This window comes from Gobio gobio, assembly GCF_949357685.1.
Source record: "Gobio gobio genome assembly, chromosome: 1".
NCBI classification, from domain to species: Eukaryota; Metazoa; Chordata; class Actinopteri; order Cypriniformes; family Gobionidae; genus Gobio; species Gobio gobio.
In genome coordinates this window covers 54,023,644-54,041,633 of record NC_137097.1, presented here as the reverse complement: position 1 = coordinate 54,041,633, position 17,990 = coordinate 54,023,644, and the positions used below count along the sequence as shown (strand labels likewise).

At 38.2% G+C, this 17,990-nt stretch overlaps 1 protein-coding gene across 1 annotated transcript in view; it reads left to right on the top strand.

The window, feature by feature from the left end:
- The window catches only part of cacna1aa (calcium channel, voltage-dependent, P/Q type, alpha 1A subunit, a), a gene marked incomplete at its 5' end in the record, with an annotated part of 111,143 nt that overhangs the window by 25,638 nt on the left and 67,515 nt on the right, over positions 1 to 17,990 (top strand). The window contains 3 exons of the mRNA XM_079825022.1: positions 2,284 to 2,389; positions 2,563 to 2,702; positions 16,996 to 17,087. Of these exons, the coding sequence (XP_079681148.1) occupies positions 2,284 to 2,389; positions 2,563 to 2,702; positions 16,996 to 17,087 (338 nt within the window). The remainder of the gene's footprint in view (positions 1 to 2,283; positions 2,390 to 2,562; positions 2,703 to 16,995; positions 17,088 to 17,990) is intronic.

Here is a 17,990-nt window from a genome sequence, read left to right as displayed (position 1 = left end):
CAGGTATTTTTATAAACGTTTTTCCCTCCCGCGTTTAAAAAAAATCCTGGAAATTTTTTTATTGCCAGTTCCGGTTCTGACGCAACAAGCCAAAATCTGCAGTTTCACTGTCCATACGACAACACTGCAACCAGAGTTTCTAAAAATGTTCACCCTGGCAGGAGTTTTCAAAAAAAGTTTGGTTTCAGTGTCTGGATACTGCGTTTGCGTGTGGACGAACGGCCAAACTGCAAAGAAGAAGCTGCGGTTTTGAAAAAACCCATGTTCGTGTGGACAGGGCCTTAGCCACTGTCTATTTAACGGAGAACAGCTAGGAGTCGCTGTGCAAGTAAACCTCACTCTGATCTCAAGAGACGCTCTAGCGACTGACGCTAGAGGTTGCAGCCTTTAGCATCTCTGTTAGAGCGTCCGATTCTCATGCCGTCGGACCAGGGTTCGGGTCATGCTTAGAGTGGGCGTTTCGAACAGGAGGGGTTACATCTACAATGCGCTGGATCCTTGACTTGAAACAGAAAGTAACTTTTAGCTTGTTGCTTTGCTAACAGTCAGCCTACTTTTGATACAAAGTAGGGCACCTTTATGGAATTTGCCATGATAGCCTAATAAGCATTACTCACGAATAAAAATAGTTTTTAAATTAGGTAGGTTTTGGTATTGAATTATAATTATTGACATTTTGCACTGAGCTCATAGCAAAGCATTCTGGGATTATGCCATTGGAAACATGCTATTCTGCCTTAGAATTATTCCAAAATGAGTATTATAGGAAGCAGCATAATTAAATGCATGGTATTGATCTTATTGTAAACGATTCATCCCCATGCATATGTTTAGCACAAACGACTGCAAGCTCGCAATTAGATTCCATCCAATCAAAAAACCAATGGATAGAAAGCCTATATTTTATTTATTTTCGATAATCCGTTTCACACAGATGTACATCACAATACAGAAGAAATAATTTGCTGACTGCCTGCATTGGCATCTCATAGGTTTTTGAACAGACATTGTGTGTGTGTGTGTGTGTGTGTGTGTGTGTGTGTGTGTGTGTGTGTGTGTGTGTGTGTGTGTGTGTGTGTGTGTGTGTGTGTGTGTGTGTGTGTGTGTGTGTGTGTGTGTGTGTGTGTGTGTGTGTGTGTGTGTGTGTGTGTGTGTGTGTGTGTGTGTGTGTGTGTGTGTGTGTGTGTGTGTGTGTGTGTGTGTGTGTGTGTGTGTGTGTGTGTGTGTGTGTGTGTGTGTGTGTGTGTGTGTGTGTGTGACAGTCCTGATAGTCGTATCCTACCCACCCTTAAGTTCTTGTGTTTAGTGAGCCAAAGAGGCTTGTCACTTTGAATCGAACAGAAGGCTCTAACCTTCTAAGCTCATGCTGACTCTCAACACACATGCACGCATACACAAATTGGCCTGCAGTAAATATGAGCGGCGAGTGATGAGGTCATTTAAAGCATACAGAATCTGCCTGACTCATACTCATCCACGGCGTGTTACTTCAGCATGAATACCAGCTCATTTGCCACTGGCTCAACCAGCCGTACAGGGAGATGGTGTGAGATGTTTGTTTGGACCATGCAGGGTGAGCATGATGCTACGTTTGCTCTGTGAAGCATTTTCTCAGCGAGTTGGGACTTGATTTTCAGTTGACCTTTGCAAAACCACTGCTGCTTTTGACTTGACCTGTATTTAGCGTAAGGGGTTTAATGTGATTTTGCTTAGTAATCCAGTTAGTGCGACTGTTTGAATGTCTGTCCTCTCCGTATCAGATGTACTGATTCTTCACTGATGTTCAGTCTTTTGCTCATAAGTTTACATACCTCTTGAAGAGTCTGTAAGATGTTAAGCATTTTCAAAAAATAAAGGGATTATATCTTAAAAATAAGAAACTTTTTTATTTAGTGCTGCTCTCAAGAAGCTGCAAAATATAAATGTACAGTATAGCCTATTCCACAATATAATTTTTTTTTTCAATTAGTATATATTATAGTTATATTTAGTTGCTTCCTTTTATATTATCATTATTATTATTAGGTTATGTTCATTTTAAATATTATGTTATTTCATGTGATGTTACATATTTAAATATATTATAATTATTTATATTTTATATATTTTGTCTTATATGTAATATGTATATAATGTGCAATTATTGTATAACTTCATCAGCTTCATTCATAAACTAAAAAGCAATTTTTATAATCCCACAGATTCTTTTAGTTATTTAACAGTTATTTAATTGTTTCAGCATTAATGCTGTTTTAAGAGTTTTCCTTGACCTTTGATTCTCACTCCATTTGAGTACATGATCCTGGCTACCATCATTGCTAACTGCATCGTCCTAGCCCTGGAACAGCACCTTCCAGATGGGGACAAGACACCCATGTCAGAGCGCTTGGTGAGTTCCAGTTGTGATGATCAGTGTTTCTTTGTTTCAAACTGTAATGCCAGAAGCTACATAACTCAACAGAAAACACAGGAACTAATTGACTTTTTGAAGAAATTCAGTGGTTCATTCCTATTACACACTCTTGCTTCTCTCTGTCTGTCCCTCTGTCTTCTCTCTCACAGGAGGACACAGAACCCTACTTCATCGGCATTTTCTGTTTCGAGTCAGGAATTAAGATCTTGGCTCTGGGCTTTGCATTCCACAAGGGCTCCTACCTACGTAATGGCTGGAATGTCATGGACTTTGTAGTGGTGCTTACTGGGTAAGTCAGAACAAACACATCTGCATGCTTGAAGCATTCACTAAGAATAAATTGCACTCACCGATACAGTTGTTTATGTCACTCCCCGCCTGTGTAATTTTAGCACCCGATTCACTAGGAATTATGCAAATCCAATACTAGGGAGATTTAAAAATGCTCAAGTTCTGTATTGATATTCAGAGATCATCTGTGCAAATACTCATGACAGTATTTGAAAGCATTGAGTTGGTAGCGAAACTGCAGAAAAATTGGTATGGATCCTTTCCACATTTCCAAGGTTTGTGTTTTGTAATTTAATGCCAAGGTAATATAACACAAAGTATAGCATTATAATAAAAAAAAAGATGAATATGTGAAAAACTTTACTACATTTTCGATGTTGATAAATGCATCATCACAAACTGTGAAAAGGGTCCATTTGGTATTGTTACTGTTTTACCATGAAGTGCTTTTGCTTTCCCTGCCACATGCTTTCTATGAGCAGTAATAGGAATAATTGAACCAGCCAGATAGAATTTACTTATAGGGTTAGTTCACCCAAAAATGAAATTTCTGTCATTAATTCCTCACCCTCATGTCGTCCCAAACCCGTAAGACCTTCGTTCATCTTTGGAACACAATTAAAATATTTTTGACATAGTGTAAACAGTGCAGCTCTTCCTAGTTCTACAGAGGAACGACATACAATGTGGTGCTCACGTGAGCAGCGTCAGCCAATTGTAACCCGGCGTTTTGTTTTTTGCTTACAAAAAGTATTCTCGTCGCTTCATAAAATTAAGATTGAACCACCGTAGTCACACTGTAGTAGACTATTTTAACAATGTTTTTTCGGCCTTTCTGGACCTTGAAAGTGTTGATTAAATTACTGTCTATGGAGGGGTCAGAGAGCTCTCAGATTTCATCAAAAAGATCTTCATTTGTGTTCCGAAGATGAACAAAGGTCTTACGGTTTGGAACGACATGAGGGTGAGTAATAGAGATCGCTAAGACATGTGACCAAATGGGCGGCAACGTCATCAGAATGCAAAGAATTATGGGTACGTTTGGCCCGTTTACATGGCCTGGCATAGCAGGCTAGTGTTCTGGCATGAAAATAATTAAACATTAGAGAGAAAAACAGAATATAATCCTACAAAATGCATCGGGCTAAAGAAAACATTGTCGGACCATATTGCCTAAAACTAAATGCTAATGCAAAGACGAGATCTGATGAGAAAAAGGGAATCAAATGACTGGATCCTTACGAGCTGAGCGACTGGTCAAGGGACGTCAAACTGTTGCCCAACTTCCAGCACCCATATATATACAAATACATGATATTAAGTGTTGTTAGTGCGTACACACACACACGCAAAGTTTTCAGAATTCAAGTCGCTGCAGTCTTTTTTACAGATGGATGGGTCTAGGACCTGGAGATTGTAAAAGTGGGGCAGAAAACTGTCGTCCGTTCAAAGTTATGCTAATGTTTTAAGCACCACACTCCTCGCTCTCTCATCTATCTGCATGCAGTCCGAATTGAACAAACCTGTCTGTGTGTGTGTGTGTGTGTGTGTGTGTGTGTGTGTGTGTGTGTGTGTGTGTGTGGGCATGTTTTTGTGAAATATCAGGACACAAATGTGTATAATGACATGGGTATGACACAGGTATTACAAAAAGAGGGTGAAATATGAGGACGTTCCCCATGTCCTCACTTTTCAAAATGCTTATAAATCACACAGAACAAGTTTTTTTTTCACAGAAAGTGAACTGCACAGTCTCCTGTGAGGGCTAGGTTTAGGGACAGGGGCAGTGTAAGGGGATAGAAAATACGGTTTGTACGGTATAAAAACCATTACGCCTATGGAATGTCCTCACATTTCACAAAAACAAACGTGTGTGTGTGTGTGTGTGTGTGTGTGTGTGTGTGTGTGTGTGTGTGTGTGTGTGTGTGTGTGTGTGTGTGTGTGTGTGTGTGTGTGTGTGTGTGTGTGTGAGTGAGGGCGGCTACACACTGCAAGGGTGGCGTGTCCGTTTTTATTTCGGCTCCCACGTTAACAGGTTAGAGCGTGCACACTGCCTGCGTGAGATGCGGAAAACGCGTGCATGCTGGAAATAGAACAGACGCCTATCTTTCACGCGACACGCACGCGTGTTGGAAGCGTTTAACATGAAGTATAGGCCTTCCACTTCGTCACCTAGCAGCAGCATCGCCGCGTCAGACACGCTTCTGGTGTGCAGACACAGAAAACGCCACGCTAGCAGTGTGTAGCCGGCCTGAGAGGGGGGAGCGGGCTCAATCGAACAGTGGACACTAAAAATATACTCCGTCATTTTGTTCATACAGGACATCATTCAAACTGCAAAGTGTTTACTTATATTTGTATATCCCGTTCTTAAGCTTTATGCCACTTCTATCGTGAGAACGACTATTGCAGTTTATAACACAGCAGGTAGACGGCATCTTGAACACTGCTTTCTTCCCTCCACGCAAAGAAGTCTGGCGACCGGCGCCCGTTGTGCCGCGGATTCCCAAAACGCTTTGCGTTTACCACTGGGAATACGTCATGATGACGACACATTAGCAATCTCTTAATGACAGAATTTTCATTTGGGTGAACTAACCCTTTAAGGCCCCGATTATACTCACGCCAAAGTTCTTTTTCGTTCTTCGTTTAGGGGTAAGTTCGAAATACATGACCAACGTTATACTGTTGGCAAACATCCGATGCCGCCACACTGCTGAGAGTGACAGTTAGATGAATATGTAAATATAAGCTGCACGCTTTCCTCTCAATAACAAAATAAACACACAACAACATTGAGAAAACAGCAAGCATTTTAATAAAGCATAAGAAAAGCGTCTGATCATAGCAACGTGGAAATATTTGTTTGCACAAGCTCTGCAATTCGGCACTGTGGTAAAGTCACGCCACGTTTATTTATATAGCACTTTATACAATAGATTGATTAAAATCAAGCAGCTTTACCGTATTAAACATGAAAAACAGAACTTCATTTTCTACTATAAAGCAGCTCTCCAGGGTGTTTGTGTTTTTACGCGCGGACGTCTGACCTCAACGGGCTGAACAGGAGAAATGAACTGAAAGAGTTCCACGTGAAAGAAGGTGGAGCCTCAGTGCACACATACCTATTATGTAATCACCACGGACCAATGGTTGTACAAATGTGTTTACCACGAAGCAAGCTGTTTCGAACTCTCAAAACGAACTCCAAACTAAAAGTTTTGGCCTGATTTAGTTTGAAATTTCGTCACATCAGTTCGTTCTTCGATTTCACTTGAAGTATATCGGGGCCTTTAGGCACATGCCGCACATCTATAATGAGCCTAATTTGCATAGAAAAAGGTGTGAAGAATTACAATGACTTCATTTAAATACACCTAATGCAGTGCTATTTTAGCACAGATGGATTAGGGGTGGCTAGTGAATAAGACACAGGTGCAAAAGTGGAGCAACTCTTTAGTGAATTGTCCCAACAATCTCTTTTAAATGCCTATGTTGGTATTTTAAACGTACAAATAAGCTCTTTGAAATATTGCCTGTTGTTATATTCTGTTTTTTAAAAGGTTTATGGGGTGAATGCTTTGCCAATTTGGTTTATTTTTACATGAATTCTGCATGTGTTCGTGTAGACGTGAGTGTATGTGAGGTGTAACCACACTGCGAGTGATGTTGTGTTCTCCTGACCTAATGAGCTCATGGTGAGCCAAGATCAGAGCAGCACTGTGGATACAAGCGGTGAGGACACACTACAAATGTCACCAGAGAGAGAGAGCTTGACAGAAAAAAAAAGAGAAACATACAGAAGGAAGAAAGATTTTTGCAGAGGAAGCAAGAGCTTAACACTTAGATTTGCATTTGCCTTCAAATGGCATGTTGAGCTTGCAATATACTTATTTAAAAACATGAACAATATAATGCACCAAACATCTGTTTGTTTTATTTTAATAAGCTCTTTTCGCATCCAGGCCTGGATTAAGAACACACAGGGCGCTGGAGTTGTAGCAAACCCAAGGGTCCCCTTCATGGTAGTATCTTAGCACCACAACGTTTTCTTCTACAGGATTTTTTTTTAATCAAATATCCAACACAGAGAGATACAATGAGTAAGCAAAGTAAATATTCCAGGCTACAACACATTAAAAGCATACATATATTTTATAACAGAAATTTGTGATTTACACCAATAATGTGATGCGGGCAATCAACTCTGCTTGTGGAGTAAATGAAGACTATGGCAAAATATATATATTATTATAATATAAATGACATACTGCCAGTGTAGTGGGTTGATACGTTTGGGCATGAGGGGTTGCAGGTTCGCACAATCATTTCAAAATGATTTAAAATATCAACGGTTGGATTTAGTTTGCAATTTGGATTATAGTTATACGATCTCACGAGTCCTGATAAATGCAATTTCAACTATTTCTGAAGTGCTTCTATTATAAAGAACACCGCTTTCGCACATAATGCAGTTAAACAGCCCCTGCATAGAGTGAATAATCGATTATTGAGCCATTGATAAACAAATTCGGCACCGCCGCCATGGACAGCACCTGCTAAAGTCGCATTTAAGAAGGTATACCTTAAGCAACCTCCTAAGGTATAGTTCGGGGAACACGCCTAGAAATGGTATACCTTTAGTTAAGTTATACCTTTAGAGTCTTCATAGCATGCTAAGAGACAACGTTATCGAGAAATGCAGCCCTGGTTTGTGTTAAAATGTTTATGTGAAGAGTTTTGGCATGAACAAGCTTTTACGTTTAAGTTTATGTTGCACTTTTTAAGATAATCAGAACAGTGAATGCCAATACTGAGGCTCAGATTCTAGAATTCTTCGTCGTAATCATAGAGTTAGCGGTGCTATATAGCACCTTAGTCAAATAACCAGTAAAGAACCTCTGAAGAACCGCTGAAGTACCACTGAAGCACCAAAATTGGTGCTATATAGCACTTAAAAAGGTTCCCCTATGATTACGAGCCAAGAACCATTTTTGGTGCCATATAGAACCTTTTTTTTTTTAGAGTGTATGTGCTAATGTTTTGAGAACATTATTTAAGACCAAATAACATTCTATTAACGTCACTGGAAGAATGTTTGTTGATAACTTTGAGAGAACTTGGCCAAAATGTTCCCTGTTAGCTGGGTGCCCTGTTGAATGTGGATCTTATGAGTTTCCTGATCTGCATCTGATGATAATGATAACCATTTAAAAGTTTAGGGCGGTTATGGTTCTTTAATGTTTTCGAAAGAAGTTATATGCTCACAAGGGCTGAATTTATTTGATGAAAAATACAGTAAAAACATATATCACTCTTTTCTATGTTTAATATATTTTGAAATGTTATGGCAAAGCTGAGTTTTCATTTCTCCAGTTTCTCCAGTCTATACTGTTATAATGTCTGCACTGCCTATCATGCAGTACATTACTTCTGAATGTCCCTCTTCTCCAGCATGCATGTTATAGCCTCTCTGTGTACATCAAATTCGCTCACATATCCAATTTAGTTTGTAATTTAGAGAACTAGAACTGAAAGGAGAGGTGCTAAAAGGTTGGCTCAGGCAGATATTGCCACTTGACCTACAATCCACAAGCTTGATTGATCATCCATTGTAGCTCAGTTAGCATGATTGCTAACACATAACTGCTGGATCTCATGCGTTGTTATTGGTAGTTTAACGCATGGTGGGTGTTGTGAAAAATGTGCAGGAGGTGTATGTGAGGCAAAAACATTTATCATGTGGCGTGCTCCGTCACATCAGCAGTGAACTGATTCTCAGTTGTACTGAAGAGGGGTAGAAGTGGATGTAGGTGTGGGTTTAGTGGGTTTTCATGCAGTTGTCATTCTAAGAACCTGGTGCCTTTTCCAGTAAACTTGCAAGATTTTAAATGTTTTGTTAGACAAATAATGTGATGAATAGCTTTGTGCCTACTCAAGGTAAATTTGTTATATAAGTAATGTTAATATAACATTAAAAAGGGCATAATTATGAGAAAACAAGTTAAAATTGACCTAATAAGACTTGTGCTCAAGGTGAAAATACAAGGTGTTTTGTAGAGAATTTAAAGCTGATATTTTTGCAAATTTCTACTTTTGAATGACCCAAATTTTACTGTACAATGACATGGTAGCAGTTTAGGCATATTAAGCTTGTACAATTATGCAAAACCTAACAAAATAAAATATGAAGTGAAAATATACACAGCAAATGTCATAATTATTTTAAAAGGGACAATTTGATGATAACAGGATAGATGTGCAACCTGAGGACACAAGTCTTTTTAGTACATTGTCAACTAAAATCTTATAGTTTGAACTGTATATCCGATATATAGTTGTGATAAAATGCCTGTTTACTATTATTATTATTATGGTAACACTTTACAATAAGGTTGTATTAGTTAACATTAGTTAATGCATTAGTTAACATGAACTATGAACAACACCTCTGTTCAGCATTAGTTAATCTTTGTTAACGTAAGTTAATAAAAAATACAGCTGTTCATGGTTTGTTCATGTTAGTTTACAGTGCATTAACTAATGTTAACAAGATTTTAATAATGCATTAGTAAATGTTGAAATTAACATTAACAAAGATAAATAAATGCATTAGTTCGTTATTAGTTCATGTAGTTAACTAATGTTAACTAATGAACCTTATTGTAAAGTGTTACCATTATTATTAATTATTATTTGCAGATTTGATGCTATAACAATGAGAAGTTGGCAGACCGAATATAATATTCAAGAAAAAAACGTCTGTATTTACACTATACTATGGTTACCATTGTGTATTTTTGTAAGGGTACACACATATGTGTTTGTTGTCTTCTCTGTGTGTGTATGTATTTGTGTACGTACATAATGAGATTCTCCTGTTTGATCTTTCAGAGACTGTGTGTGTGTGTAAATGGGTCAGAGGGTGTGTTGGCTGCAGTAGGGAGGAGAGCTATAGCCCTGTTTGCCTACTGCAGCCATTTTCTCTCTACTCACTCTATTCTGAGTCTTCATCGTGTGCACAGTGAACGTTTGAAGTAGGCTGAGCAATTGTCCTGTTTAACAGATGTATGTGTATATTTATGACTCAAAATACAATAAGGTGGAAAAACAAATACATGATGAAGGGTGAAGGAGAAAAGAGAAGTGAGGAAGAGAAAGAGAAACTGTGGCTGGTGGAATGAATTGCAGCTACTCTTGGGTTTGTCTTTCCATGTTTCATAGGGTTTAGCGAAGAGAAGAGAAAGGGAAAGATGCAACTGGAGAAGCAGTAGGTTGGAAACGAGCAGTGGCTTGTGTGTGTGTGTGTGTGTGTGTGTGTGTGAGAGCGAGACTGAGAGAGAGGAGAAGTAGAGCAAGCCAATGAGAGCAGTCTATGCAGGAGCTGCTGCAGTAACCTGTTTTTCACTACTGCAGATGATCAATCATCCAGCAAAACCTTGAGACACAAGAACTTTCTCTTTCCCCACACACTCACATGCTGATATTCTCTCTCTGCTCACAGCTGTTCTCTCTTTGCTGTGGAAGGTAAATGGCGGATGTGTCTTTCAGTTGAGGAGCACTTTGAAGATGAAATGATATGTCCCCTCTCAACACCTCAGCTCTGGTCCTTTGATATAACACACGTTAATTTTCTCCTTTCTCCTTTTCCCCTTTTCTCTTTATTTTCTGATAGAAATACACTGAACAACACAACGAAATCTGATGTAAAACTGCCGCAACATGAGGCAGAGAGTCCACAAAAAAACATGATTTATGCACGCACAGTGGTCATGGTTAAATGATTGAAATAGAAAAAACATTGCAATAAGACCTTCCTGTACACCAATGTGTAGCTGTTCCAAGAATATAAATCATTTTCTTGTGAAATATTTGTCAAACCTGATTGGGGTTGCATCCAAAAGTAATGAAACAAAACAAAATATTTCTCTTCAATTGAATCTCAAGTTTAGGTGTTTAACATTAAATTAACGTTTAATCAAAACAAACTTTGTTATTTATTATGCTCATAAATTAATTATATGCCTCCTTTTAGGCCCATTGATTGTACTTGTATTACCCAGAGAATGAGAATTAGTGTCAAGTTCACCCTACTTAGTCAACTGTGTAAGTTGCTTTGGATAAAAACGCCTTCTTAATGCATAAATGTAAATGTGTGCGTGTCTTACCTTGTGTGGACCTTTATTGTCCACCAATGTGGAAATTCTCCTTTGGCTTCTCAAAAAAAAAACACAAGTTACATAATACACAGAGTAAAAGTTATTCTCAAAATGATTTGCTTATATACCCTTCATTTAATATTCTAACTGCCACTGGCATAAAAGTGTCACACTACAGTTGAAAAATAAAGTGGAGAGGATCTAAGTACAGCAGTCAAATGTTTATTCAGAAAAGGAACTAGAAACAAAAACACTCTTTGGATATTAAACAGGGAGGTATTCCCGAAAGCAGGTTATGGACATAAACATACCCAGGTATGTTTAAGGGTAAGTAAGTGGATAACCTCAACTTTCGGTTCCAAAAACGGAGGTGATTTTCAGGGTATGTAAGTAGCCAATTCACTCTCTGAACATAACCTGCTCTGGAGCAGCTTATGTTCCAGGGTTAGTTCACCCAAAAATGAAAATTAGCCCATGATTTACTCACATCCTAAGTGTATATGACATTCTTCTTTCAGACGAATAAAATCGGAGTTATATTAAATAGTAATCCACCGGTCATGATTTTACATGGCCGATTCCGATACCGATTTTTTTCAAGCACACTGGCCAATTTCGAATTCCGATGATGTTTATTTGGTATTTAACAGGCCAAATTGGCTTTTGGCTAATGAAAACAAGTCCGCAATCTGAAATCAACGGGAAATTTAATTGGGTTGAACTTGTGAAATTAATGTGAAATTAAAGGCAACCACTGCATATTCCGCAATCCAAACAAAGATGTTACTTTAAATCAGCATTTGTTTTTAAATTCAGTGTAAAGAAAAAAAGTCTTTACCAGTGAAATTAAATAATAAAACCAAAGTATATAATTGTTCCAAAATTTTAAATCAAATAATGTTCAGTACAACAACAAAAACTAAGATGCTACAGCAGGTGCTTTTTAAATCAAATTAAGTCAATGTAATTTTAAGGTAAAATAAAAATGATCATCCTATACAGAACTGATCGTATTTTATTTCAAAAGTGCATGCATGTTCTTCTTTACAAAAATAAGTATTTCGGCTTTGTCACAAGTTAGTCTGTTTCGTTCTCATCCGATCCAACACGTGAGAAGCTGAGCTGAACAAACACTCACTATCTACGCTTGTGCAGGGCGCGGAGAGGTAAGCTCGTGCAACTTCAACTCGCGCAGGAAAGCGTCTCTTCATTCCCCGTCTCTTTCCTCAGTTCTCCAGTTTCTGTTTGTAACACACAAGTGACATGTTCGCGAATGATTGCAATATAGGCGTATGTGCACGTGGGCGCACTTCCGGAAAAATCGGCATAAAAATACAAAGAAAACCGGCCGGTTGCCGGTCGCCCACTAGAAGCCGCTAGAAGTCAACCGCTGCATCCCTAATATTAAAGGGGTCATGTATTGAGAAATCAACTTTCCCTTGAGCTTTTGATATAAGGTCATGGTAATATAAGAATATTCTGTAAGTTTCAGATCTGAAAACGTCCTTGTTAGTCAAAGAAAAGCTTTTATTGACACCAGGCCCACCAAACAAGATATCTCCGTATGTGCCAAGCTCTGATGTCAGAGTGTGGTGAAGCACTGCCTCAACAGAAGAAGAACAACGCCTGATTCTGTAGCCCCGCCCACCATCTCGTGCCTGACATGTTATAGATAAATAACATAGGCCTACGTGGAGCTAAACAGGATCGAACTTCCAAGCAATAAACATGCCGCATAAGCTTTATTCTGATTCCAATATTAGCAATGCATGGATGAACTTTATTTTTTAATGAAGATCCAGCTCACGTGGGAAAGACATTGCACGTTTGTTCCTTCATTTCACCACGGATTCGTTTGTTAACAATAGACTGGATTTGCAGACAGGATGAGATTACATGAATGAATGAAGCAACACACTTATGTGAGTACATTTTTTAAATTTTATTTGTGATAGTATTGCATTGTTACAGATCGTTCGATATCTATTGATTATGTGTACGTATCTAACTGAACATACCTTAGCACGCTGTCAGGCTGGAGAATCCTTTATTTGAGGTGTTGTTGGTTCTTTGTGCTAAGATTTGTGATGAGACACATAGCCTATGGGCCAGGGCTCGCAAAGCCCAACTTCCCAGTGCTATGTGTTTTCCAGATGGGCTACTAAAACGGCCTGCCAACGGGCTGTCTTAAATAGTGAAATAACATTCCTTTCTTGATGTGCGTTGTTCACTCTCTTGATTTGATTTGAAGGAAAAATACAATCGCGGAAGTTTTGATCATGCTGACTCTGCAGTGAGGCTTGTGCGTGTGTGTGTGTTTGTGTGTGTACGGTTCGCGGTTATATCCACCGATCGGGCGGGCCAAGTAATAAAAGATAACATTCCAATTAATTGCCAGTGGATGAGAGATAAATCATTGTGTTTGTTTGAAAAAGACATTTTGCGAGCCCTGTGGGACGAATCATTCCGGTTTCTGTTTTCCCACATGCTTTCAAAACAATTCCTCATGCGTACTCACGGTGGAGACGATCGCTCATTATAATATGCAAAACTTCCAATCCAATCATAGCAGTGGGCGTTTACTTCCAAGTCTTCAATGTGTCACGCCCATAAAAATCAAGCGTTCCATGAGAGAGGCTCAAAACCAGGGTAAAAAAAATAGGCTATTACTTATTCATTATGATGGTTTTGAATATAAAATCCACGCGAATGTCATAAGTTGACCTCAGACAACAGTATAAAAAAAATTTAAAAGCCAGTTCATGGCCCCTTTAAAAAAGTCCTGGCTAATCCAAGCTTTATAATGCCAGTGAATTGTTGTATCATTTGTGAAGTCCATAAAAGTGCATCTATCCGTCATTAAACTGATCCACACGGCTCTCAGGGGTTAATAAAGGCCTTCTGAAGCAAATCAATGCGTTTGTGGAAGAAAAATATCCATATTTAAAACTTTTTAAAGTAAATTATCTAGTTTCTGGCCGATTGCCTTCCATATTCAACAAACAGAAAAGGTGTAGCGCCCGCGCCTCTCGCAGTTCAGGATGCTTATGCTACGTCTGACGAGCGTAACTGGTGTGCAATGTCATCAGACGTAGCATAAGCATTTTGAGCAAAACGTGTTTATGCACAAGGAAACAACTTTGACTTGCTTTCCTTAAAAATATGTACAGAGAAATAAGAGCACTGAATTGATCCTTTAAGGCTAGAGATTTGAACATATGATAATTAATTGAGAATCATCGAGTAAATCTGTTTTTGTTTATAAATGTATGTGTGGGTTCCTTTATGGTCACATAAAATCCTATAGAATGTTTTAGGTAATATTTCATAGTGACTAAACATGATTGTTTTCCTGCATATGTATGTATTGTATGCTATGGCTATTTAATTTTGTAAAAACAATATCTTACTGTGTATTGGACAGATTGCAGAGTATCTAGATGCTATATGTTTTTAGATCCATCAAACCCCTCCTTTTGCCTTGTTAGCACAGTGATGCTAAGATTCTATCAATGAGAATTGGCTCTTGTTCCCATGGAAACAGTTATGAATGAGAAGGGCCCAGTAACCGTAGAAACTGTCTGAATGAGGAATTGCCGGTTGCTATGGGGATATGGTGTATTGTGAGGAAGTCTGTGCGGTGAGAGTTGTCATCCTCATTGGCTCTCTAAACAAAAAAACAAACAAAAAAACGTGAATGTGTTTTAGACTTCACTGCTACTGCAGTATTAATTCATACAGTGTTGTTGGTAACTAAACGGTAGTGTTATGACTAGTAGCACTGACCTATATTTACGTCCACTGCTGCAAAAAGCAACAAGCCATTTTCCCATCCTTTTTCTCTAACTCCTAGCTGTATACACATTCTCCCACACTCGCAGTGTGTGTCTGGGATTGTGATGAGATGGATTGGCAGATGCCTCCCGGTGGGCTGCCCCGTGTCAGTGCAGTGTAAACACCTGTGAGTCCTCCTCTGTATCCCATAAGCCCAATCTGTCAGATTCTTTGGGGGCTCCATTGGAGCTCACACACCCACAGTTCACCTTCCTGAACCTCCATCAGAAACACTTTATGTATACCTTTACAACAGGGGTCTCATGCTTAAATTATCTGGGGGCCTTGAACTAGGCGGTGTTCTCCAGTGAGGGCCAGTTGAACAGTAGCAACAGTTTTTATTTAATTTAATTTTATTTCATTGTTTAGATTAATTTAATTTAATATGTAATTTTGTTTTGTTTCAAAACATGTGCACTAACTGCTATACCAATGCTCTAACATGTTTAAACAACAAGACAAATAATCTATTTTATTTGTTTGACTTTCTTTCTGTTTTTTAGTGTAATTTAAAATGTTCACTCAAGCATTAGGTAATTTTTTTTATTTGTTAATGTGTAAATGTGTAACTGGCTTTCCTGTAGCTCAAACAATAGAGCGTGGCGCTAGCAACGCCAATGTTTTTTATTTCATTTATGCATTTTTGGCAGACGCTTTTATCCAAAGCGACTTACAGTACCCTTATTACAGGGACAATCCCCCTGGAGCAACATGGAGTAAAGTGCCTTGCTCAAGGACACACTGGTGGTGACCGATGGGATTGAACCAGCAACCTTCTGCATATCAGTTCCATGGTTTAACCCACTGGACCACCATCTCACATGCCAAGGTCATGGGTTTGATTCCCAGCGAAAGCAAGAACTGGCAAAATGTAAAATGTGTACCTTGAATGTACCTTGAATGCAATGTAAGTCGCTTTGGATAACAGCATCTGCCAAACGCATAAATGTAAATGTAAACATGAATGTGTAATGTGTATGAGCTGTAAGTCAGAATTTGCCCACATTGTGTGGACCAAATGTCCCTTGATAGTAAAACCTGAAATTACCTGCCAACAGTCTCCATAAGGAATAATTAATAAACTTAATAAATATTAAAGTCTTAATGAAAATATAAAGGTTTCCATGAGGGTTAGGTTGAGGGTTACGCATCAAATATATCGTTAGCTTATTATAAAACAGTAGAAGTCAACGGAAAGTCCCCACCCTCATAGAGAAATAAGTACGTTAGTGTGTTAGAGAACGAGAGAGAAAGTGTTGTATAATAAGTCAGGTACAGCTGACAGTGGTGGCTCTCAGACTGCAGCTCTATAAATAGACGAGGAGAGATGGGAATAAATCAGCCAGTCAGCATCTTCCTCTCACTCTCATCCAGCTCCTCCCATCTCTCTGTTCCCTCTTCCTCCTCCAACCCCCTTTGGCTCTCTTTCTTTGCCTCCTCCCCTTTTGCTCTGTTCATTCTCTCTCTCTTCCTCTTTCTTTCTCATTTGGCTGTCGGTCCATCCCCAGTAATTTACATTAATATTAACTGCATAACTTCAACCTCCCTGATTGCTGCCTCTCTGCATCTATGTACTTTGCTTTTTTTCTATGACCTTATTTGCTTTTAGTTTGTTCTACTGAATACAAAGATGATGGCAGCAGCTTTCTTTAACAGTTCACACTTATTTTCCAATATGTCATGTAAAGAAGCAGGTTTAGGTTGTCAGCTGCCTTCAAAAACAGGCTTCACGTGGTGTTCAAACTAATATTTTGTTGTTACGTCTGTGGGTTTGAATGTTGATTAAAATTTCTGTCATTTGTTTCACTATCCGTGCTGTATTGATTCAGTTGGATTCACGTCTTTGTTCTTCTCTGCATGTTATCACTAAAGAGAATCAGTTTCCAGTGACTTTCCTGCACAAATAAAGGTCATATGAAAACAAAGCAGCGGTACCCACGTTTATCTCTATTCTCTACGCATGGACCTCTGACATTCACTCTGCGGGGGGACGGGCAGTGTGTGCCATCCTCTCTCAAACCATTAATGCCCACTGCTTATCGTATTTGAGTCCATGATTCACACACTGTAGCGTAGATATCTGACTTAATACGGTCATTTATGATTTTCACTTTTGCAGTGTTCAGAATGGGCATTGACTTTGTCTCGATGTAAAGAGATTTACATGAGCTCTGGTTATACACTTTTGTTTCCCTTTATACATGTTTTTCTCAATTAAAAAAAAAACTGTCACTAAAAGCGAATCCTCTATTAGTACAAAGATCAACCTCGACTGATTCTTTCTGTATTTTTCTCCAGAATCCTGTCAACAGTGGGCTCAGACTTTGACTTGAGGACGCTGCGAGCTGTTCGAGTATTGAGACCTCTCAAACTCGTGTCTGGGATTCCAAGTGAGTAACATATTTGTTGCAATTCATTATAATATATTTCCATATAATGAAAGTGGATGTGATTTGTACTGCTAAGTTCCAAAAAGAACAAAAAATATGTGGTAAAACTTTACAATAAGGTTCATTAGTTAACATTTGTTAACTACATTAGTTAACATGAACTAATAATGAAATGCACGTTAGTTAATGTTAGGTAATACATTAAGTAATATTAACTAACGAAACCTTGTTGTAAAGTGTTACCAAAAAGGCCTTCATTGGATGCATCACACTAGGTTTTAAGTCACTGAAGTAGGCTTTCTGTGGATCTTAAAAAGTCTTAATTACACAAATTATGGCCTTAAAAAGGTCTTAAATCAGAGGAGGTCTTAAATTCATTGTGATGGCATTGCAAAAAAAAAAAAAAAAAAAACTTTTTGTCCCGTTTTCCAATACAAATATCTTAAAATCTTTAAATGGAAATACATTTACTTGTAATGCAAATGTAAAATGAAGTCTTGAAAAAATATACAAAATTAAGTGAGTTTATGGTTAGGACAAGAACAAATAGCAAAAGATAGCATCAGTTTGTTATCAAAACTTTCCTTTGAATTAAGTTTAAACAAGACAGAAACACAGAGGAAAAATAAAATTTTTGTGCAGTGTGATCACAAGATACAGTAAAAGATATTCCATATTTTAGTGGTTGGAAGCAGAACAAGTCAAGCTTTTTTTATTTATTATTATTTATTTTTTATTAATTAAAAACTAATCAATATCTGTTGAACGGGGTATTTTTAAACTGCAAAGTGTTGTTAATCCAACTCGTTGTGTTTATCCCTAGACATTTACATTTAGAGAACATATTGACATATTGTGTTCCCTTCAATTAATTCCTTAAATTTTCTTTACTCGGCCTTAAAC